The sequence below is a fragment of the Alosa sapidissima genome, chromosome 17 (genome assembly GCF_018492685.1).
Source record: "Alosa sapidissima isolate fAloSap1 chromosome 17, fAloSap1.pri, whole genome shotgun sequence".
Classification (NCBI taxonomy): Eukaryota; Metazoa; Chordata; class Actinopteri; order Clupeiformes; family Clupeidae; genus Alosa; species Alosa sapidissima.
This window is the reverse complement of record NC_055973.1, coordinates 16,729,962-16,755,463: the sequence shown is the minus strand read 5'-3', so window position 1 is coordinate 16,755,463 and position 25,502 is coordinate 16,729,962. Positions and strand designations below refer to the sequence as shown.

At 41.9% G+C, this 25,502-nt stretch overlaps 2 protein-coding genes across 2 annotated transcripts; one reads left to right on the top strand and one right to left on the bottom strand.

The window, feature by feature from the left end:
- Positions 1-128: 128 nt before the first annotated feature.
- On the top strand, positions 129-20,563 carry LOC121688733 (F-box/LRR-repeat protein 7-like). Its single transcript, XM_042068512.1, has 4 exons — positions 129-601; positions 3,993-4,082; positions 17,139-17,699; positions 18,969-20,563. The coding sequence occupies exons 1-4, from the start codon at positions 565-567 to the stop codon at positions 19,706-19,708; spliced, it is 1,428 nt and encodes a 475-aa protein (XP_041924446.1). The 5' UTR covers positions 129-564; the 3' UTR covers positions 19,709-20,563.
- A 1,768-nt stretch (positions 20,564-22,331) lies between these two features.
- On the bottom strand, positions 22,332-25,477 carry mettl4 (methyltransferase 4, N6-adenosine). Its single transcript, XM_042068513.1, has 8 exons — positions 25,008-25,477; positions 24,777-24,845; positions 24,296-24,632; positions 24,106-24,175; positions 23,808-23,982; positions 23,500-23,606; positions 23,317-23,408; positions 22,332-22,804 (listed from the first exon to the last, which is right to left on the bottom strand). The coding sequence occupies exons 1-8, from the start codon at positions 25,263-25,265 to the stop codon at positions 22,641-22,643; spliced, it is 1,272 nt and encodes a 423-aa protein (XP_041924447.1). The 5' UTR covers positions 25,266-25,477; the 3' UTR covers positions 22,332-22,640.
- Between the last annotated feature and the right edge of the window lie 25 nt (positions 25,478-25,502).

Below are 25,502 nucleotides of genomic sequence, written 5' to 3'. Positions count from 1 at the left end.
TTTTACTGTAGGTCTAGTCAAGAACTAGGCTAGACCTGTTATGCATTTACTGTGGTTAGGTCAGAGTCGAATATTTGTGTGCCTGGGCAAAATGATTTGGTTGACGTTCGCGGTCTCTTTAACTGCAGTCCTGCCCCTATTCCTCTTGCAAATTGTCATCTCGCTAGTGAAAAGCAGACTTCGGTAAAAGTTAGTCCACTTGCTATGTCAACGGATGTGATCAGTGTGTCGTATTTACATTGCCTTTTAAGTTTTTTTCTGGACATTCTAGGATTGTTTATTTTCCGCATCTAGGCATTGTCTTAACCTTCAGAAAACAATGTAGCCTAGTCTAGGCTACGTGACGATGTGCGACTGTAATTTTAATCGGAGTATCCGTGATTTGCGCAATGTAACTGCGTCCCTCTCCCTGTTCTCTGCTTTTATGGACTCTAAACCAATGTCGAGTACGTTCATATTGGATGCATATATTTTTATTGACATCGTGATTGTGCATGTCGTTGGATGACAACCTCATGGATATCCCTGAGTTTTAAGTGAAGTTTGGGCTATGCATTCATTAGGATGGGTGCAAACAATGGGAAGCACTGTGAGAGTGAGGGTGAGTATAGTTCTTTAAAACCTTAGGAATCTTTTGCTTTTGTCCGTATACTCTACAAGGCGTTCACTTTATTTTAACGCGATTGAATTTGCTTTGCGTCTAAACTCAACCAAAAGGATATGCCTGTCAAAATCCATCGCTGTGTAGACTAAAGAATAGGTTGCAATTGGAAAAAAAAAAAACAGTCGCAAAGGATGTCACAGGAACTTTTCAAGCATTGGTCTGTTGAATCTGTTTTTGGCTGCTGTTTTCTTATCCATGAAACGATAGCCTACCTGGTGTTCAATGCGAACGTAGGCCTATTGGTTCAATTTATTTACTTGTTCTGCAGCCAGTTCTGAAATGAAGCAGGTGAATGGTAGTGTAGCCTAATTCTTGATCCTGTAAATTTCAATCCAGTTTTCCTTGTTTTCTTTTAACCATTAATTCATTTACACCTCAATATATAGGCCTACTTTAAATGATCCAAGGCAAAACTTTCAAGTTGGTCTTAATAAAATTATTACATAATTGCTCTTTTCAAAGTTCAATTTCTTGTAAAAGTGACAGTGAGTTATTTTCACCAAAGGGAATGCTGGCACACTGTAAAACTGTTATGTTTATGTTGGGCCTAATGGTATTTGGCAGACACTTGTCCAAAGTGCTTACAGATATACTTTCCCTGCCACACACATCAATTTGATCTCAAGGGCATGTAAATGTGTATTACATATTCAGCTTACCATCTGTTTAAGGTAACAGGTTGGATGTAGCCTATAATGTGACTGACTGACTGACTGTTTTGGGATGGGATAAGGCAGGATGGAATAGCAATTCAAGATCCGTTAAAAGACAACACGATATGATCCTGTGTGTGGGGGGGGGGGTCAATCCCATTTCAGTGTGTTGAGCCAGATTCTATTCAGATTTACACCTGCTTTGTCAGACCAAACATGTTCAACACAGTAGGTTAGAAATCCATTGTTCCATCCTCAGAAACCATCCCAATCGAACTGACCACAAAAGATGCCATGTCCCAAGACTTCCAGGAACTGAGCTGAACAGATTACCAATGTCCTCATCAGCTATTCCAGTTCCAGCTCAGTCCTAAACTGCTTCTGAAAACTCGGCTATCCCATCTCAATAAAGGATACATGTCTACAGAAAATGGGCCTTACACTGATTATAAACGTTCTGAAGAAGCAAGTGAATCAGATTTTACACTTGGCACTGACTCCTTCCATATGAGTAGACCTTCCTGAAGAAAGTGTATTATGAATATTAAAAAATATTGTGAATATTTACTTATTGGAACCATATGTTCTTCTGTCACTATGACATCAAGTTAATTTCATTGATATTTTAAAAAAAAAATGAATGCAAAAACATTCAGCTTTCACAACCACATTTCAGCATCCAGCAGGACAGAGTTCAAAATTGACCAGGGCTGCATTAGCTTTCCTTAGCAACCCAAAATAACAAAGCACTCCTCTCTACCCCTAACGCAGGGTGTTCAGAGGACATTTGGGGTCCAGCAAAGTGGTGACTCACATTCTGTGGAGTGGAAGCAGAAGCATTAGCAGATGTTCTGACTCAATGATGTCACCACAGCATGTCATCAGTATGGCAAGGCCGAAGAAGACAGAGTCCATGTGTTATGCTGTTGTTAGAACTATGGACATGTTGTGGAAGGCAAAAATGTGAAAACCACTGCATGGTAATCTGTGGGTTTTACGCATTGTGGTTATTAATGAGGTGACTGGTGCTCCATATCTTCTTCCCCAGCTCACCACAAGGAGCTGAATACCAGAGGATGTGGAGTAGTGTCATCAAGTGCTCTTGTATTGGATCTGGATGTTTATACACCACGTTTCATGAGGATTATCCTGTGTGTGTGTGTGTGATGGAGAGAGTGAAAGGGAAGGAGGTGGGCTTGGGGCAGAGAAGGAGAAAGAAGTTCAAATGTATTATCAGTTTCCTTACGATGACGGCACAGATCTATTAGACAACAAAGTGAAGGGAAAGAGAGAATGGCAGCATCCACGGCTCACAGTGGCACTCTCTAACGCGGTTAATTCATCTGATGATGAGATCATCATCAGTTGAACTAATTGTCTGTCCATACTAGCCCATACTACACTGGGGTGGTGGTAGTGTAGTGGTTAAGGAGCTGGGCTAGCGTGCAGTAGCCTGAAAGTTGTTGGTTCAATTCCCAGCTTCCACCGTTGTGCCCTTGAGCAAGGCACTTAACCCCAAGTTGCTCCGGGGACAATGTGATCCTTTGTAATATAGCTGACATATGTAAGTCACTTTGGTCAAGAAGTGTCTGCTAAATGTAATGTAATGTTATAATCATGATGTTTCACAAATGCCTTAACATTGTTTTCTGGTCTTTTGTAAAAGTTATTGTGCCGTCAATATCTCCTACACTCATTAGCAAAATCGAAGAGATACGTAGTAGGCTAGGGTAGGCTATTAGGAAAAAACTGATAGCCTATATCCCCTCCGTTTTTAAAAATAATTCTGTTGAACACTGATATGCTACAAACATGTTATAAACAGCTGGGAAAGGCTGTCGCAAATCCTTTAAACACGTGGTCAATCAGAGATTTCAAACGAACGAGGGAACAACATGTCACAGTGCAACACGATGTTTTCCCTTAATGAAAGTGAAACCATGAGTTTTCCCACATCTCAACTTTGGCCAAAGTTTTCAGAAATAATCATTTTCAATGATAAAACCTCATTGAAATAATATAATTTTCCATATGGGGTCTTATAAGCCATCTGTCTCCTTCTAGCCACAGCGTTTTTGTTGCAAACATAATCAACCTAGGCATGCTCAGATGACGTGATAGACGAGGCACTGTTGCTCACCTGTCCATCATTATAAAGCCCAATTTGATTGGTCCGCCAGATTTGGGGCGAGCATGTAGTTGCTCCACAACGGAGCAATGCCAGACCGAACTTCATGACCTCAAATGTTGTGGGCGGGACTAAGTTCGGCTGGCACCCAGGCTACATATTTACAGTTCTGTATTAGAATTCAGTTTTATTGTATTATCAGGGCTATGTGTTGAAAGTAATCTTCCTAATCCACTAAACCTTTCGTCTTCGCTATACTCTTTTGGAAGGGAGGGACAGTGACGTGGGGCGTTTGGGGAACAAAGAACTTGGCAGTCTTACTGCAGCTGAACATATGTTCCTGCGAAGTAGCCAGGTAGATGCTGTTTTTACAACACCTGTTCAAATATTATGTCTTGGCCGGCCCAACCCTGATCTCTTAACCCTGACGTCTTGGCAGATGCAACTTTTACTGCATGGTCCTTCAGTGGCTGCCACACACTATGCTATAACTAATGCTGCACTAATCATTGATGCAGTTCTCTGAATGTGCTTCTTTGCCTTACAGGTAAGGGAAGTTCCGGCGTCTCCTCCGACGTGAGCTCCAGCACAGATCACACGCCAACCAAACCTCCTAAGAATGCAGCTACCAGCGAAGGTAAAGCATCTGCTCCTCATTATTGACAAACTGCCCGAATTCCCCTCCCCGTCTCCTTTTTATGTAACCCAGACTATTTTTGGAGGAACTTGTGTGTTCCTGGGATAGCCATAAATTGAAAACAAACTCAAGGCTCCCATCAGAAATAAACACCCGAAGGCTTTTCTTCTTGGACGAAAGAATATTACCCCACCACCCCATAGCTCCTATGTTTGTCCAGCATGGAGGGATATCTGAGGCCAGAGAGTTTCTTGAGAGAATGTCTGTGTCTAACTGTGTGGCTGACAGAGGGGAGAAAGAGAATGCCAAAGTTTTTTGTGCCTATTCACCATGGAATTTGTTTTCCTATTACATGTAATGGTGCTATATTTGACCATTTTATTATTTTATTGTGGAGGTCAGATTTGGGGGGGGGGTCACAATTTGTTTATGTTACTTTCACTTGATTTACTTTCAGCCTTGTTGTCCGCGTCTGTCTTACTATGCATGATATGGACCACACAACACTGTGAAAAAGTTAAGCCAATGCCATGTTGTTTTGACATAATAATTCTGTCTGCAAACCTATAATCAATGTTATCACAGAGGAGCAGAGATTTCCTGTCTAGGTGGGTGGGAAGTTTCTTTATCAGTCTTGTGTGTGGTAAAATCTTTATCACTCCAACAATAATATCAGGCTGGACTGTGATTTCAAAATAATAATAAAATAACAATGCCACCCCTGGCAGAGAAAACAGACTATTAGCTTTGGCTTTAGCTGCAGTACATACTGTATAATCTTTTAGACACAACTTGTAATATCCTTTTTTACATTAAAACATCAAATATAGAGCCTTCTTGGAATAAAGGCTAATTTGAGGGACTCTTGAGGCTCTTTGGAAGTAGGTGTTGAGCAGCCGTAGTTACACAGCGTCACCTGTTACCCTTATACTGGCAGATTTATGTGGAAACACACCATGGGGATGGTGCGAGGAGATATGTTTCAAAGCAGGCTTTATGGCTCACTTGTAAGGGCAGTGTGTGGTTTGGACCGTCTGTTTTCGAGCTCTACTCTGCGGGCAAGCATTGTTTTCATTACACCATGGCGCTCACCCTCATTCCCCCTGTGACACTGCCCAGACCCAGAGAGCTCGCCTGGGCAGCGTGCCAGCCCAGCCTCACTAAAGATTCCTTCATTTTGCATTTGAGTTGTGTGCGTGTGCGTGTGCGTGTGCATGTGTGTGTGCGTGTGTGTGTGTGCATATACATGCTCATATGAAAAGGAGGGAAAGAGGACAAAGTGCCAGGTGTATGCCACTGTAAGTGCTCTGTGAGCACTCTTTACAGTGCAATTCTACCACTTAATGTGCCTGCAATTTTGGTTGTGCTTAGTAAGCCAATACAGCTTCCTGGCGGATGACCCACAATAGTATTGCATGCACTTACACAAGAGGGGCAGCATTTTCATAAGGCAATCAATTGGTTGCTTATTTCCAAGCTGTGGCTAGCTCTAGTTAGCAAAATGGGAGGATATTAAAACCTGACATTTATTTTTCTTGGAGGGCTGAATGTGAATGAATTGAATGCTGGAAATGTCAAGTAAGCAGTCTCTGGCTTCTGTCTTGGCAAAGAAGATGCCATAACGATAGAAAAGGTATAACATGAAACAGCACTAGGTTGATGTTGTAATGACACTGAAGTGCAAAACAGAGGACGAAGGCGACAAATCAGCTGTGTGATGGATCTCAACACGGACATACTCAACTAGATATATAGGAGAACTTAAGCATTTTGAAAAAAATTATTCAGTGCCTCTAGAAACTTAACATAAGTTTCCTTAGTTCTGAGGCTATGATATTTATATATAAGTGCTAACATATGGTCCATTGCTTGTTGGCAAGCGCCATGTTTTGGTGTTATGAACGACGTGTCTGTAACGTACATAGGATTCATAATTCCTGGGATAATTGTCTATCTGTTCAGCCAAAGAGAGGATATAACTCCTGCCAGTCATCCTTAGTGTCCCTGGTAATGACAGGCTGTCATGATTACAGCATCTATCTCAGTCAGAGGTCACAGTGTTTTCTTCAGTAGAAAGCCTTTCTGCCGCTAAACTATGCCCCATCTTACAACACATATATTTAAATATGCACACACACACACACACACACACACACACACACACACACACACACAAACAAACAAACAAACAAACAAACAAACAAACAATCACTCAGTCAGGTTAAGAGAGACTGAGACACTGATTTGGAATGACTAGGAATGACATGGAATCTTGTCTTCCAAAATGAAGGATGAGATGCTCATCTGGCTTTGACCATTCTGCAGGAAACAAACACATGCCCTCAACCTACAGTATATGCCTTAAAGTGTCAGTGAGATGTGTTTTTCGTATTGTTGATCAGGCGACCTCATAGTTTGATTCAATACATTGTTTTGTTTTCCAAGGAGCACATTTTCAGCTGCTCTTTGAAGAGTATCCCTCATGGTGGAACAACAATTGTGTTTAAACTCTGCACAACACTGCAAATAGCTGAGTTCTACAGATGTTAGATTGTGGTCAGTAATTACTTCCAAGGCTTGAAGTGCCAACGCCTATTAAACCCTAATAAATATTATGTCAGTTTTAAATCTGACATTCATAGTTTTAACAGCATTGTTCCGTTCTGCAATTGCTGTCTTTCACATTAATGCACAAATATCGATATGACCACATCAGTGCTTGAACAGAACCTCTTTGCACTGTAGGATTTGGGAGTGTGCTGAGAATTTGTTTCGTCTATGTGAATTTGAAGATGGAATCTGCGAAGGAAAGAAGAAACTCACTGGTGGCTGTCTGGCTGTAGCACAGCCAACTACTAATGTTTTGAGAGACTTTGTTACCAGGCCTGTTAAGCACAAAGTAATTACATGTTCTCAAAGAGCCACAACCACAGCAGCCACTATCCCTACTTAACTAATCAAAATGCAGTCTGCGCACCAGTACCGTGATGGGCACACAGCACCTCAGTTGGAGGAACCTTAAATGTATCTTATGAGGGGATGCCATTGCATTTTTGTATATATTTAGAGGTGGAAAGTCATTGCAAATTTGAATGATGTTTAAGTACTAAGTAGCCTAATGCTTCTATGAAGTGTTCATGGATCATCATGCTGATCCATTGCATTTTAACTGCATCTATTTCCACTGTTTTTTCCTTCATTGGGATTTTCATTGGGACTCTCCCATCCCAGGTGTCACTTCCATCAGCATTTGCTTTGTTTGTCATTTCTGTGGCATATTTGAAACTGCTGATCTGCTGTGAGACCCAGCGTTTTACATTCCTCACCTGGGATGTGGTTCAAGACACACAGGAGAAGTTCAGCCTTGGGCCTGGACCACGTGCCTGTGAGAGATTTGCTTTGGCAGCGCTGTGGTCCAGAGACACGTTCCACTGCTCAGCTACAGTTTCTCTAGAAGAAGCACTCTTAAACTGGGATACTTTCCACCCAACACAAGGCCAATCGTGTCCAGCCTCTGCATGTACAGTATATTTAGATTCTTCAAGTATCATAAAAGGGATGAAGACGGCAATGGTGGAGGATTTTGCTATTTGCTAAAGATAAATGGGCAAGACCTGTTTCAGGTGAATGATGTTTAGTTGAGAAACACCTCATTCATGGACTGTATGTCATATTAATATCTACTGTACTGTACAGTATATAGCTACACACTGGAGAGATCGAAGCCATTGATCTGGCTTTTGGTGAAATTCCCCTTCCCTCAATTTAAGTAGTTCAAAGTTTTGTAACAAGAAACATGTGCACAGCACAGTAGAAATAAACAGAAGAAGAAAAAAACTTGTGCAATCTTTGAAGGTCTTTTTTGAATTAATTGAATGCAACCTGGCTATCTGTCTGAATGTGTTATTTATATGTTTATTTTGTCACTGGCATATCCCCATGAGATGATCCTTCCTTCTCCTATTTGGAAAATTAGAAGCGGCTCACACTCACACATGTCATTTTGTGTCATGAGGTTCAGTCGGTGTTGAAAACCTCAAAGTGGCTTTCCTTAGGTTTCCTTTGGCACAGTCGTGGTTGAGGGTCATTTAAAACCCTGGAGTGGGTTGCTGGACAGGCCTAGTGTGGGATTTGTAAAATACTGTCCTCCTCTTTTCTGGTGTTTTGAGGTCAACAGAGGAGAAATCATGTGGGCAGTCTAAACAGTAAACCCTGGAATGATCTGCCTGGCTCCAGAATGCTAACACACTGACCCTGCTTTGGGCGCCTAATCCCCGCAGATTGCCTTGTGTTTATAAATAGGTTGCGTTACTCTCGTCTTCCATTTATTTTTCTCTTCATTTATTTTCCCACTCAGATGTATATGCACCGTGTCAATATTGATCTTTGCCATTCCAGAGAATGAGAGACAGGGGAGACATTAGTCACTGAAGCGTTCCAAGATGGTTATGGATGTGAAACTTTCGTTCACATTCATTTAAAGGAAGGGGCCGTCTTGTTCCAAGAGACAAAAATAAAATCTGACCAGCTATGCTGCAGGCCTTCCCATATGTGTTGGAAGATGCCATTGTTCATTTGCATTAGTTATTGTTTATACTAAGTTATGACAAATCTGAATGTTATTATTGTGAATGATTTCTTGGGTATGGAGAATTGCAGAGGTTTGGTTTATTAAGATCACGCCTTGGCTAATAATACCTGGGCCCCAATAGAAAAACTCATGGTAGAAGTGTTATCTAAACTAACCTTACCAATTAATCAACACTGGCAGAGTAAGACAAGATTTGTAATTTCACGGGACTGGCTTGTTGAAAGGTTCCTCGTATCCCAAGCCCTTTATTTGGAGAATGAGTTTACTGTTCCTCGAGAATGTCTCACAGGTGCCAAGGTGTGACTCTCAAACCTGCATTTGGCATCCAGGCAGCTGTGAGACCATACAGTCTGCAGAGAAGGTCAGGGCTGGTTTAAGCTGTGCATAATTGGACCAACCGAAGCTGCCATGCAAAGTAAATGAAAGGACTTCTGAAGGATTTATGGTGGAAAAATATCATCACCTGCTGGTTCTGGCTGGGAGACATGACATAATTATAGAATTATGTGATGATTTATTGTAGGAACTCAGAGCATGCTCCACACTCCACATACTGTTGTGACACTTGACACCAGTGTATAGTGATACAGACTGTAAAACTCACTGAGGTAACCTATGTTTGTGATTCAATGGTTACTGGTTAAGTTTATGTTTAATAAAGAATGACACATTTTTTGCACTTTTTCCATTTTAGGTAAGAATGTAAGCCATGTAGCGTAGCCAACAGACACATGAGTGGCAAGTGTGCTAGCAAGGAGACTAAAATACATGGACTAGCATCTGTAGCATGTCTGTTAAGATTAAGGAGGGAGGTCTATGGGTTTTACTCACTGCAGTTCTGAACCCATTGGAGATCGTTACACTAGCTTGTGCCTGCTTAGCCATGTTGGTCACATGGAGATGCAGATGTTTTCCTACTAGTTGCATGTAAATCATTTCGTTTTTCAAAATATTCTATTAATTTCAGAGCAGAAAGGCCGCAACTTAAGTGCGCCGTTCGCAAAGCGTAAAAATAGTTTTAGAAGACTGGTATAATTTTTTCGAGAGTACGCGCTGCTATCACTGGCTGTAGCCAGTTCCACCGATGATAGTTGAAGCTAATTATTGCAACAGATGCTAAGCGAACGGAACACTTACGTACCCGGTGTAGCCTCCCTGTTAGATTCTTGATCAGCTTTCATTCCATTGCAGTCACCACATCCTAAATGATGCACATCAGTGTTTCTATCACACATGGCAGCTTCGTAGGGGAAAAAGGGTTTTACACAATTCAAACCACAGAGCAGTGTTTCTGGAAGTTTTAAATTCAGACAGATTTATTGGTTTAAATCTGTCTCTAGAGTGAGTAAAAGCATGCTTAAATAATCAACTCCCAGAAAGGATTTGTGTTGTGATTTCTGCTATACCAGGCATTCTTTCATTCATTTACTTCATCTTTCTTTATAGTCAGATCTCAGAACTATTTTTCACATTAAGTTGGTATTGATATAACAGAGAAAAAATTCAGCATATCAAGATATAATCTCAGAAATATTTTGTTTGTGGTCTGACAACAGTTCCTGAATGGATCATGCATTTTCAAAGGGTTCCCAATGAGTAGGTAACCATGAAAACTTGCTTCAGAATCACTGTTGGCATCCACTTCAAATGCATTGTCACTGAGATTGCTCAGAGGCCTCTGTGGTCATGGTTATGAGCCCAAACCACTGTGGATGACATAAAAACTTATGAAACTAACCTCACTCCCCTCAAATGCGGGGAAGGAAGTGTGCTGTGATCCCCCCAAGAGCCTGTCTGCCTTTGCAATGTCCAGGCCTCATGATAGACCTAACCGCAGTGTGCGCCATTCGTCATAGCCAAATTAGAGAGGGAGGGGTGCTGGAAACCCTTCCTGCCCTCTGAGGGTATGTGAGTGTGTATCTGCGCTGCACATGGTGATGTATGGTGGACTTAGTAGCACTCGGCATGGATGTACATCCACATGCCAGACAGTTTCTCCTTGTTCTTTTTCAGTTTTGGTAAGAGTGTTCTCTTACCCTGCATACACACAAGCACACTGCAAACTCTGCATACACACAAGCACACACACACACACAGATCCACTCACAGAGGTACAGTCTCCATACCACTGATTTTTAAAAACAAGCGATTTCCTTCTTTTCTTGGTTCACATCATGACCCTACTCGTAATCCCCGTCGAACTGACTCTATTGTTAAACTTGGCCTTAACAAAAGTCTGTGACTACCCTCCGTCTGTCAGCAGGTTGAAGGACAAAGTTTGACTTGTCCTTGGATGTCTGCACTGTAAATCCTCACCACGGGCAGCAGACGGTCAGAGAAGAAAGGGGGAGGGGCCCACTGCTACTGCTGATGAGGCCCTGAGGCCTTCCTCCAGGCCTGAGGCCCAAGAGCTGTTCAATGTGTGGATTTCAGATTTGATGAGTTTGAGGGGTGTAGATGGTAATGTTTTTGTCATGAGATGTGGCTCACAGACCACTGCTAGAAGTTAACACACACACACACTTAGTAATGTCATAGCTTCATAATTTCCTGTCTTTGCCACTGTGTGCTATTGTTCTCTGGTTGGCATAGTAAAATCCTGCATATCAGGCAAACTGCCAGGGCCATCAAGCTTTGAAAGCTTCCGCTGATTCAAACAAGCAGTCAAGGTTTAAAGAAAGGCAGTTTCTCACAGCCCTTGTGCTTCCTATAGCCTCATGGCATTTCTTTGGCATACAATACCACTAGAAAGTGTACATGTCAGAACCCCTCTTGACCTCTTTTTGAAGCCTTGGGAACATTTTGCATAGGTGAGCCAGCAGGGATAGTCTGAGAAGATGTTCACTACAGGGTTTGGAGTTTGCCATCAGTAATTGATCTGAGGGACAACAATTGTTTGTCACCTGCAGAGGCTTTGAAACAAAAAACGCCATTGTGGTGTGTTATCAAGTAGGCCTAGATGTTTTAATAAAGTGAGGGTGTGTGGGTGTGTGTGCATCATGCCAAAAGGCACTGTAATAATCCTGCAGCCATTTTATCATTTGACCCTACACAGAGTGATAATTCATGAAAAATACCCTCCACCCTTTTACTTATTTGACTAATCGGAAAGAACCAGGAAGATAATCTAGTGCTTGGCTTCTTCATTCCTGCAACTCCTCCTTAAACCTGGGACCGTTTCTTATTTCATGGTTTATTTCCCCAGCTTGATTTTGGAGAGGATGCATTAAGCTCTGCTTTAACTTCGCCAGAGAGGATTTGGAGATGACTTCCTCACACCCCTCCACATCGCTGAGTTGGCAGGGAGATGCTCTTGGAAAAGTCCAATGGGAACGGGCCTGTTGGGGGAAAAGACACTCTGAGCTAATGGTTCTGCAGCCTTTGGCCAAAAGCTACGAAGCTGCTCTGTTTGTAGCTTATGTAGTCATGCATCACAAGGATAAGAGTTCTTTGGATGAAGCTTTTGGTGCAGCACCAGGAAACTACATTGAATGCTGAGCTGAATGGCCTTATCAGGGCACTAAAGCCAGGAGGATAGTTAATTTGCTCATTTTCTGTCTTCTTTTCTACCAACTCTCTGCACACACGCACACACACCTTTTTAATATTATATTTTCATTCTTATTTCATGCATTCTTTTCAATGGCTATCTTATTATCTATGTTTGCACAGATCACTGTCTTTGGATAGCTTCCTTTATGAAATATCCACCTTTCAGAGCAAAACACTGACCCTGTTAAAATGAAAACTGTATCTTGGGACATCAAGCAAGACTAAATGAGTGGTGTAGTTTACCACAACATTTCTTCTAAATGAACCACTTACTCAAGAATGTGATCCATGTGATATTGCCTTTCACCCATGCTAGGCACTTCTCTGTAAGTCACACATTTGCTTGTTTGTGTCATAATTAATGAGTTTCCTCAAGAAAGACCCTAGAGCCCCTTTTTCCCAAGCTCACAGTTTATCCATCATCAACAAGTGTCATGAACAGTAAATATCCTCTTTGAATTGACACACTGGAGTTCCATATGTTTTGCCCAATCTTTTGTTACTTCCCTCCTGCTCAGTCACTCTCCCTTCCAGCGTGCATTCTCCCGATCCCTTTTGTCTTTCTGCTGTGCACTCTCCAAGTTAAAGACCAGATGTTCAACTATTTTCTGTCTGATATCTCAAACTGAAAAAATCCTCCGCCACTGCCAGTTCATGTCAAGTTCATGCAGCTGGAAGAGATATGTTTGTAATTACAGGATCGCAAACCAGACTGATGAAGCATGGTTCAAGGAGGACAAGCAGTCTCTCCAGAGAACTGAGACTTTACACACTTGTGCAAAGACAGGAATAGGTCACAGCTCATCTAAATACATAGCATATCTATTTTCAGCCATGTTGCTAACATTCATAAAAACGGCCATGCTTAGTTTTACTGTCATCATGGAAAAAAACACACTCAACTGATGTTGTGGATGCTGTAGATTAGTTTGCCAAATAATCAATAATGTGTATTAACTATCCTTACACAGATATATTTCATCTTCCACCAACCAACAGTTAGACTGCTTTAAATTCTTGGTCTTTTCTTTTTTATATTTTGGGCTTTTTGCCTTTATTTACGATGTTATATACGACAGTGAAGATTGACAGGAAGTGTTTAGTAGAGACAGTTGGGGTGATCAAAAATGACCGCAGGTCAAATTTAAACCTGGGTCCTGTGGGTAGTTGGACCCAAACATGGTATGGACGCTGTTGCCCCTTGCACCGCAGCACCTTCCGTGTCTTTTCTGATCTCTCCACCCCTCATTTAGGCAACTGCTCCTGTGTGTTTTGACAAATTTGTTTTGGCTAGTCCTTTGTGTTTTGTCTGTTGATTGTGTGATTGTTTATGTACAGAATTAACTCCAGGGCTGTTTATATCCTGTGCCCTGAGACTGAATGAAGTATCCTCTGAATTTGCTAGTGAATGAAAAATACAATTTTTTTACAAGACATATTTAAGTTGGGAAGGTCCTGTTCCCAGAACAAGAACTTGCATCAGTTTAAAGTTTTTATGACGTTATAAAACAAATCCAAACTGTTCAAATTGAAATGTCCCCTGGCAATATTTTAGAGCAGACTGTTGTAATATACAGTTTCCAATTTTTATGCTCTCTCTAAAGCATGTACTTGGAGAATAATGTAGTATTGTTCTCACAATTAAAATATAGAAAATATTCCCTATTAAGAATTTGCTGATTAGAAAATGTGTGCTATTTAGTTGAGTACATATGGTAATCATCATCAATCAAGGTTTCAGATGCTTCTCAGATGAATTGAATCGGTCCTGGTTATGCTAACTGCTGAAAACAGTCTTGATGGTTTTATGGTATCCAAAGATGGTTTTATAGTATTATTCAAAGAACACGGATTCCAGGTGCTCCATCACTGAGCACAGCAGAACGTAAACAATGAGGTTTGGTCTTCACTTAGCAAACAAAAGTGTGTCTTCATCCACCAGCTGTGCAGCAGAGAAAACGACGCTAATTAGCAGCACTCTGATTGTGTGTGTAACGGAACATTCCGCTGATCACTGACACGTGTAGTTATGGCATTACAGGCAGCTTCTTGGCCAGTGGCTGCTGGTTTAATGTCATGCCTTCAGTTTCGGTTCGGTGACTGACTGGTTAGGAACAACAGCTTCAGTGTATGCAAACACTGATAAGATCACTTTGAACTCCATTGTTCCAAGATTAACTCCCTACCTTTTTACTGAAAAATGACTTTGATATAAAAAGCATAATATAACCTTGCATTGCAACAAATCTCTACAGCCTACAGTATTTCATAGCAGGGCTGAGGCTTACTTGACCATACATAGGATAAATCCATGAACATGAGGTAGTACTCTGCTCTTTTATTTATGAAGTGCTAGAATAAACACTTAGCCCTTAGGGATACTTTGACTCGCCTCTTGAATGCTTTTGTCCTGTGATGTGGAGTATGGACTGGATGGCAGTCAATTTGATGCTCTAAAAACAGACCCTATGGATGGATCGAAATGTAACAGGTATTAAAAAATACATCACATATTTCAGCACATGCGTAAGCGTTCTCCCTCTGGGACTGCTTCCAGCTGTGTACACCTCAGTGTGGAGGCGCTGAGTGGCTTACATGCTACATCTATAAGAGTGTTGCAGGGAAGACAGACCACCCAAGCAGAGCAACCACTTCCAGTACCAAGAGGGGATCAGGCTGACCCCAGATCCCCTGTTCTTGTAATGCTTTCTTTTCTACATACTGTTAGTGAGTTTTCTGTTACTGTGGCCAGTTTAGTTTAGTTTTAAGGCATTTATATTATAACCTGAAGAAGACACAAGCTGCTTGGCCATTTGGCCAAACATGGCCATTTTGGGAGATTCTCTCCTTTTTCCTTTTCCCCCTTGACACTAAAGAGCATGCAACGTAAAATGCCATTCAGGGGCAGGTGTGAAATCATTACCACTTTGTAGGGGAGAGCATGTATGTACCTCAAATGTTTAGCTTAGTTTTAGTTTAGATTTAGGCACATAGGCACAAAGTTCTTGCGTATGAAATACAGCTATATCATGTGGCACATGAGAGTATTGCGCTGACTCATCAATTTTTGCAGTTACATTTGGGGTTTACTTGAGCCGGTTGGAATTAACATTCATTTGAATAAGCTGATTTGAGCTTGTAGCTAACTGAAAAGCATCAGATTTTAGATCGTTTCTGTTTGACCTTGATTAAGATTTATTGATTGAAAGATTCATTGATTACTGAAACACTGGTCTTTTAAAGGACATAAAAAGACTTCATCAAAGTTTGAATGTGCAACAACAATAGTTTTTTACTTGACTTAAGTACGGTAATTGCATGAAGAAATGTGCCATCAGAAAAAAAATGATTGACCCATTGATATCAAACGCATGCAGCAGAAAACAGTACACAGCATCAGATAATTCCAAACTCTATAAGGTGCCATTGTCATTTTTTTGTCCGTTTCTTAATCATGGGTCTTGAAGTTGAGGACTGGTATCAGGGTAAGGAGCCTTGCTAGACAAAGTCCAAGCCCATGTCATCTGTGTATGTCATCATAACCTGTCCGCAAGGCACCGCAGACCTATGTCAGGTCTGGAATACAGATCGGCATGCCAAACTTTCACAGTAGACCTGTCTGCCTGTTTGTGCTCTCACAAATCTACAAGGCAGACCCAAGATGGATCTCCTAAGCATTTGATACAAAAAAGTTACTGACATGGAGCCAGGGATACAAAAAGCACCAATGGTTACGACATTATGGGCGATGGCTTAACAGCTGTTTCGTCATTTTAAGTGAGTTCGTCATTTAACTTTGATCCTTATGCATAGTGCTTCCTTCCTCTCTTTTTCTCCTTCTTAAGACGTGTTGTTTATTTTTGTCTCATTCTTGTATTTGTATTTATCCAGTTCAGCCTCACCTCACATTTACTGTACATGCCATAGCACAAACGTATGAGCTCAGTGTAGCCTGGATATGTTTACCAAACCCAACCTTTTCACGCAAAAAAAATAAACAGGCTCTGTGTGTAAGTGTGGGGGCAGATACATTGAGAATTAGAGACATTGCAATAAAACTGGTATTTTTTTCATCAGCATGCCACATTACCTCCCAAGAGACTGCAGCATAAGTAGTTCAATAATGCTGGCCCCAGAGCCTCGCTCGACCTCATAACAGCGGGATTTTGTCCAAATCCAGGGGTGACATCACTCCACTAGCCTTCCCCTTTTCTGTAGTCAATAGATTTCATCTTTGTGTGTGTGTGTCTGTGTGTGTGTGTGTGTGAGAAAGAGAACATGTTTTGGGGTACTATGAACTCAGAGACTGATGGTATCTATGGATGATGCTTCAGGCTCATACAATGACCTCAAGATCATACAAGGCTCTTTGGATGGGGGCTTGGAAGAAGGAGTCTTCTTTTCCTCGCACGCCACTGTGATGAGATCCAGATTACCCTAATCATGCCTGAATTTATCCTCCCCCTCTTTCCCAGCCCACCGAGCACAGTTCGCTACAAGCTCCTAAACCCTTTGCAATTAGCCACATCTGTGAATAAGCTTGTTTATGGCCAATCACAGAACATCAGCAAAAAGCGACCACAACAGTTAAATATGAGCTCTTTGAAGGGCAGATGTCCCTCTGATGACAAGGTGTAAAGAGTGGATGCACAAGATGTGCCTAAGATAAACTTGACCACTTCTTCAACACAAATTCACTATAACAAGTTAATGACATCCATGACAACCAAAAAAAGAAAAAATAGTCACTGTATCCACTTGAAAGCTTGTAGTTTGTGTAACCCCAAGACATTTTTGACAAAATGTTTCAAGTGATGAAAGTGTAAAGTGATGAAAGAAACAATGGTCTTGTGTTGAAGACTGCAGATGTTTCATAGTGTATATTAGTAATCCACTCTCTTTCTCTCCCCCAGATTCTGACCTCAGCATGCGGACCCTGAGTACCCCCAGTCCAGCCCTTATTCTCGCTCCACAAACCATTATTCCTCACAATGGCAACAACTCCAGCTCCTCTGTCTCTGGGGAAACGGTGGCCCTCGTCCACCCTCCTCCAGGACACCATCACCTGGCCCCGGTTGATCTCCTCCCAGACAACCCCATCTTTCAGATCTTCTCCCATCTGTCCACCAACCAGCTGTGCCGCTGCGCTCGGGTGTGCCGCCGCTGGTACAACCTGGCCTGGGACCCTCGTCTGTGGGGCGCCATCCGGCTGACGGGGGAGCTGCTCCACGCCGACCGGGCCCTGCGCGTGCTCACGCACAGACTGTGTCAAGACACGCCCAGCGTGTGCCTGACCCTGGAGACGGTGGTGGTCAGCGGCTGTCGCCGGCTCACTGACCGCGGCCTCCACGCAGTGGCGATGTGCTGCCCAGAGCTGCGGCACCTAGAGGTAGCTGGCTGCTACAACGTGTCAGATGAAGCTGTGTTCGAGGTGGTGTCCCGGTGCCCCAACCTGGAGCACCTTGATGTGTCAGGTAAAAAGCGTTCCTCCTATAGTATGTGTTCTCTTGCATTAGTTGTCTATTTCAGACTTCATACAGTGGCTCGTTTGACCAAGAGTAGGCGCTGAAATAGACTCATGTCATGTCCATCCCACAGCCTCCACAACTGTGGCCTAATCACATTGAAAACATATCATTAAGGGATCACAGGGATGCCTTTTTTTCCTAAATCCTGAATGTTGCTGCTGACATTCATGACATTGTGGCATAAGCATAGAATATTTTTTTAAAAGAATTGTGATTCATTGCACTTCTGTTTTCTCTGCCTGTGCAAGCTGGGAAACGCATTAAGAAATTGAGGGAATCACTGCCAGTGTAGTGCTCCCTGGAGGCAGAGGCGAAGGCCTGGTCGGCTTTGAAAGCTGGACTCGCAACCTTACAGGGATTCAGGCTGGCTGTCTGCTGCTTTCATTAGGGGAGTGACACGCTAAAAAGCAATGCTCATTATTGAAAAGTCTCCATAATTCCATGGTCAAGGAAAGTCCCAAGTCATTAAAAAGAGGAAGTCTCTCTCATTAACAAAAAAGCGTACAATTTGTTGCCATTGTTACCACAAAGAAAAATGGATCATGCATAACAAATGAAAGTAAACCTATAGTTAATATTCTTCCAATGTTTAATGTGCCATTGACTTGAATTGTCTCGCTCTTCCTCAATCCATCTCTCCTTCTCTGAAAAAAAAACTCTGAGAAGTAAGCCCATGCTTAAGACCACATTTAACTGTCATGGATCACTTCCCTTTCTAAATAAATGGTTTTAACCATAATAAGGGCCTTTCCTGCCACATGTCTCCCAAAATCCAAACCTTAGAGATATTGATACAGCAGAAAAAAATAGCAAAGGATTATAAATCCTGATTCTCTAAAAGATTATTCAGACCTGATGTGGCCTCTGGTCGGTGGTTTTCACTCTAAAAAAGGGCACGTTTTGGTCTCTCTCTGTGTTGAATTCTCTTAAACACTGTGGGCTGTGTCCTTAAATTGACCCAACAGGGCTTGCCCAGTTGGTTAAGTGACATCAGTTCATTTGATCTGAAAGTATGGTTATCCCAACAATACAGAGGGGCCTCTTAAATGCACCTCAAGGCAAAGATGAATTGTATTCTCTGCTTTTGGTTATATATAGTGCTGGTGAACATGCAATAGGGATATTCTCTGCTCCGTTTTCAGTTAAGAATTTCTAAAATTTGCTAAGATTAACTTAACTTGATGACGAAGTAAAGCACTGTTTCTTGTATTTCAGGCTGCACCAAGGTTACCTGTATCAGTTTGGCTCAAGACTCCTCTATGACTCCTCTGTCTCCACAACATTGCCAGCAGATCTCCATCCGTTACCTGGACTTGACGGACTGCTTCTCACTGGAGGACGAGGGCGTGCGCACCATTGCCTCCCACTGCCCGCGTCTCACTCACCTATACCTGCGCCGCTGCCAGCGTCTGACGGACGAGGCTCTCCGGCAGCTGGCACTGCACTGTCCAGCTATCCGTGAGCTCAGCCTTAGCGACTGTCGACTGGTGGGAGACTTTGGGCTTCGCGAGGTGGCACGCCTCGAGGGCCGTCTCCGCTACCTGAGTGTGGCGCACTGCTGCCGCATCACTGATGTGGGTGTGCGATACGTGGCCCGCTACTGCCCACGGCTACGGTACCTGAACGCCCGTGGCTGTGAGGGGCTGACAGACCATGGTCTGGGCCACCTAGCACGCAGTTGCCCGAAGCTGCGCTCCCTGGATGTTGGCAAGTGCCCACTGGTGTCGGACTCGGGGCTGGAGCAGCTGGCGCGGAGCTGCCCAGGCCTGCGGAGACTGAGCCTGCGTGCGTGTGAGAGTGTGTCTGGACGAGGCCTGCGCATGCTGGCCACTCACTGTCCTGAGCTGCAGCTACTCAACGTGCAGGAGTGCGAGGTGCCTGCAGAGGCCCTTCGGCTGGTGAGACGCCACTGCCGGCGCTGTGTTATTGAACACACTATCCCTGCCTTCTACTGAGCACATAGGAGAAGGCACACAAACTCTAATCACTGACAAATGGAGGTTTTTTTTCTCCCTGCATGTTTTCTGACGTTGTTGACTAAGATAATGCAAAAGAAACCAAAGTCAAACTTTATATGGTGCAATATTTGCATTTTAATAAGGTGATTACTGTCCTTTCCATCTGTCTTACAAGAATATTCAGTGTAGGTATATTTATGAAAGGGAATATTCTTTTTTAAAGCCATGAATTCAGATCATATGTAAGCTGTTATGATACCATTATTAATATTTACTGCCTAAACATTATGGGGTGAGCATTTGCACTTTACCTGCATCACAGACATGTTTGTATTAGTTACTTTACCAGGGGAAGGTATTAAAAAGAAGTTTCCGCCAAGTAATTGAGGAAATGTGATGCTGCTATGGTTTTTATATATAAAAAGGTTTGTTTTGTAATGCTCTAAAGGATGTGATTCAGTTTCAAGCTCTAAATGGAAGCACTTTTTATTAAAAAAGAGAAGCTATTCTGTTTGTTTTGTTACCATTTACTTTGAAAATGATTTAAAATGAGAAGTGAAAGGTATATGTTTTAAAGGCACAGCCAGTCCTTGACCATCCCTCCATATCCAAAGTTACATGGATCCAAAAGCTGCACTAAAGGTATAGAAAATAATAATTCTGTAAATGGTTGTCTTCAAGTGGTAGCCATGTTATCCACATCTGTGTGTGATTCTCTAAGCTAGTTAGGACAGTTGTTGTTTGTATTCTGAAGTAAGAATTATGCACATTGCAATGCCAAATCTGTGTGATTGTGTATCCCTAACATTTTGTAGTTGTGACTTTTATGCTGTTGTAAATCACACAGAGCCCTGGCAAATAGAAATGCCTCTGATCTGGGTCTAGTGTGTAGCCCGCTTCATTGCAGTCTGTGTGCTGCTTCCAAGTCGTGCAGGTGCCTCTGTTTCTTAGTTCCCACCAGTTCTTAGATTTCTAAATGCCTTTTTATTAAACTATGCGCCATATGGTGTGTAGAGCCAGAGGAGAAATGGCCTAACCACAAATTCCCTGTCTGGCAAACCGTTGTTGAGCTGTTAGATAAATTTCCTATGGCAGCATAAATGGAAACTGTGCGAGAATATTTCCATGTAAAGTGGCCCAGGGTATAGCATTTGCAGAGAGAGCAAAATGTGGTTTTATTGGCCTTGGCTCGGAATGAACATAGGCTTCATGTGACACTGTGGCAGGTGGCCGCAGACTGCACTGTCAATTGAGTCCATGATGAAAGCCATTCCAATGGAATCAGCTATCAGTAGAATGACAAAGTAGTGTTTCTACTTCAACACAGGTTTGCTGTGCATGATTACTTGTGCTGCAACTGCCAGCACGCACATGGACAATCCAACAAACAATTTTCTATTCAACCTGATAAAGCTCAAGATTTGCACTACTAGAAGTAGTTTGAAAATCATGAAAAATCAGAACCCACATACCATAAGGAATTGCATACCATCCAAGCTAATGCAGGACACTTCAATGATGTGCAAAATGTGGTTGTTCCTAGGATGCGGATAACATAAGAAGCATTTTTTCATTGATATAGTTGTGTCTATGGGCTTAAGACTGGTGAGTGGTCGCACACTGAGGCACGGTAGGGCCCATTTCACAAGCATCAGAGGTAGGGCCCATTTCACAAGCATCAAATAACTCAGGCGATTTTCCTGGTTTGCCATTTGCTGCCACCTGTTGCTCTACATACCTTATGACAATCTACAGTGCTATCAAGCCCATCTGTTTAAAAGAATAAGTAATGCAATTACAAGCCAATAAAACTATATACAATATATAAATATCAAAAAAATATTGTTATTTTAGTAGTATTTAGGTTTTCACTATTATTGCTCGTGTTGTATATTGCAGAGCTTTGTCACCAAAGCATTTGCATTACATTATATGTATTTGGCAATTGATGCACCTTCATTTCTTGGACCTTGTTGCACTTTTATTTTATATTTATATTTAGAGCAGTATTGTCTCAATTCCAAATGGAAACACACATTCATGACTTTTCTCACCGACTATTTCTCACTGACTATTCTCTATTCATGATGAGCTTTTTGGTGGTGGTAGTAACATTGTTCTTTTTTGTTTGTTTGTTTTACGGTAATAATACCATGCGACACAGGTCCTGAATGTTACAAACAACTAACTTCTCTCTCTCCACTGATACACAGTATTAAAGCATGTTGGGCAACGCCACTTCTGTTCTAAGCATGTTGGGCAACGTCACTTCTGTTGACATTCAAACAAAACAGAGAGCTAGTTCGCCCACTGAAACTCTCCTGAACGTTTATCGTTGGAGATTGGCTGGAACAGTTTGTTATGTTTTACAGTATGGCTTCATGGCTGGACCTGGCTGTTTTTGTTGCGGTTTTTGGAGCCTGGGCTGTCGACAGAGACCGCATTTTTTACAGTGTATTCAAGGGACTGGCAGCTAACTAATGGTGAGGTGATTTTGGCTGTATGTGACAAAAATGTTTTATCTTAGAAACAGACTAACATTACTTAGAGCACCTTTACCATTGTCTTTTCTGCTGATCTAATTGCAGATATTCATTCACATCTATTCACCATGAAAATGTTAAATTAGAAAATACATTTATTGTACAAAATTCTATAAAATACAGACGAAAGACTGCTACATCACAATTTGCAAAGTGTAAAAAGGTGACATGGTCACAATTGAACCTGGGCTCTAATTATGGGAGGCAGACATGAAACAAGGAAATCCTAATTCCATGGCTGATATGGAGCTCTAGCAGTGATTGCAAATCACTTACTGATATTCTTCACACAGACCTCCCAAGGTGAGAGGAATGACAAAGATTGCATTCCTCTATGGAATATTCTAAATAGCTATCATTGAATTGTGCTAAAGTCTGAGGACACCTCACTGCTTCGTGGAGTGTAACTCATCTGTTGTGTCCTTAGTGAAGTAGCTGATATGTTGAAACTTGAGAACTTCGTTCCCCCAGCTGGTCCAGTCTGAGTGGAGGCTGCGTGCAAACATTTCCAGACATTTGGGATTGGGGCTGATATAAGGCTTCAGCACAGCTACATACAAACGAGAAACAATTATAGTACAAAATTAAAATGTTGCATACGGGTAAAATGTCCAGACCAATACCACTAAGTTAGGTAATAGGTCAGGTAATAGGTCAGGTGCTTTACACCACCTGCCAAGTCTGTTTTAGTGTTACTGTAGGTCTTCTATTATTCTAAACCCAGATGGATGTGTCTGTAAAGTGTTCTAGTCATAATTATAGATGTGAACATTAGTGATGCAATAAAAACCTGGATAACCAGATAAACACCAGGGGCCCTAACTTAATTGGCACACAAAGAGCAAAGTTTGACAATGCACAAAGTGTCTCATGTGTGAACTAAAACTAGCCTACCAGATGGCTTGTACTGATCTACCCATGTTTACCTAAGGATCTTGCTCATGTTAGTTAAAAGTTTTTTTTCCAAATTATCAAATTAGCTGTTGTTCATTTCTGCTTCTTGCCTGCTAAATTAAGGCCCCATGTGCTTGTCATAAAGAATGAAAATGCATGGTAAAATACCTGAGAGAGATGGCTTTTGGGAATGCAGAGTTGAAGGAACACTGACAATCAGTCGCTGATCTGGAAGAGGAGTCTCACTTTTGCTAAAGGTACTACAATCATGGGGAAGGCAAGAGCTGCACATTACAACAAATACATGCACATATTTATAAACATGGATGCTCAGAAAAAACCTTTCTGTACCTGGTTGTGACATTTTTATCACAATGGTATCTTCCCAGCACCAAAACTTCATAGGGTTTCTTATGTGGAGAGTCTAAAGGAAATACAAAGTCACCAGCCTGAGTAACCTATAAGAAAATACAAAATTGAGTTAGTATGACTAAAAGTTCATAGAATACACAACCAAATAGATATGGTCAAAATGAATAAATGTAAATCAAAATAAGACACAGACTCAAAAATCAACGTAAAACACAGACTCAAAAATCAGAGTGCAAGTAATACATTCCTGGACATGTTTGTTTACTATTATTGAAACTATTAATTACCTTCACCCAAAGCCACTCTGCAAGAGGTTTCACTCCCCAGTGAGGGTACAGCTCTTCTTTGACAAAACGCTGGTGTCTGGGGCGGTTTGTTACCCAGGTAACCACCAAACACTCTGGTGAACTTATGAGATTGACAGGAAGTTGTTTGAGCTGAGTGGAAGGGAGGAAGCTGTATCTGTCAACAATAGAAAACATCTGATGCAGCTAACTTGTATTATTATTACAAGGACAACCGAAGAATTTCATAAAGGGCTCATATCATTCCTCATTGTAGAGCATACAAATCAGTGATACTAACCTGCTGCTCCTCTTTACAGACTTATTCTCCCAGGGTGGATCCAGAACAATGAGGTCAAACTTCTCCCCACCTGTATCAAAAATACCAGTTTTTACTATTTGTCAATCTTATTGATGACTGCTCGTATGCATACTTAACTGAGTTTATCTAGTCAAACCCATTTACAGCAGGTGTAGTCCTAGATACTCACAGTTCAGGAGGGGCTGTGTGCGTGTAATATCAGAGAGAAGAAAACGGCAACGGGCAGGAAGCAGGTACCTCTCTCCCATCAGTGTCACCGCACAACTGTGGTCAAATGAATTCTCTGTTATTCTTGAAAACAGGTCCAGTTCTTCATCCCTGCAGATCGACTGAAGGGCTACAGAACCATCCACAGGCAATGACTTGGCCATATCACACATGGCCGCCAGGTGACAATCCTGAGGTATAGTCTGTGTTGCCCTCTCAGGAACTGCTCCTGTTAGGTATCCAAGAGATTTCCCTGCCTCGACTAAGGATCCAGCTCCTTCTTGAACCAACAGTCTAATCTAAAAATAAATGCAAGATGTAGTACTATGTATTATGGTTAGCGTTGCTACTTACATTATTGATAACAATGAACAATTTGAAAAACGAATCAGGCTTGCTTGGAAAGTCGAAGTTGGCATATTTGGGTGTGCATTCACACTTACCTTTTCATGGTAGACCTGGGCATCAAGCTCACCCTGATTCAGGTCTCGTTTGCGTTTCCTTCCTTTCTTCTAAAGGGTACAACATAACAAAATGCAATTGTTCCAAATACCACAACCCAGTCCGAGTTTCATGTGCAGCCAATGCAGTAACATTGCAACATGCGTAAAATCCTGAAGTGAATTTGCAGCTTATGATGATGCATTCTGAAGTGTCATTCGTGCAGCTCTCACCTTCTGTGCTTCAACACCACCAATAAGGACTGTCAGGTTATCCTCTGATGTTTTCGTTTCCACATTTTCTGACTTGGGTTTGGAAACTATGTGTGGCGTGAAAATGTCAAAATACTCTTTTTTAAAACGATACATTTCAGTAGAGATGTTCTTTGGACTCTGCTGCATTAAACCATCGTGGCAACCACTGTAATTCTCATTAATAAAGGACTGCGAGTCCACGAGCCATCCGCGACTATCAGAAACTATTACAGACATTTGCAGATTTCGAATGACTTAATCGATTTCACAATAACGCATATATATTTAAAGTCAACTTTTATGATCGGGAGAAGGAATTGGTAGCATGCATATTAGCTGCTTGTTAGCTAACTTGTGCTACTACTGTAACTCCACCACCACCACTACTTTTCGAGGCGCATATATGACGTAGCTGGCTAGGAGGGTGTGTCTGACTCTGAAGGTCTGGAATGCATGATAAACATCCGCGCGTGG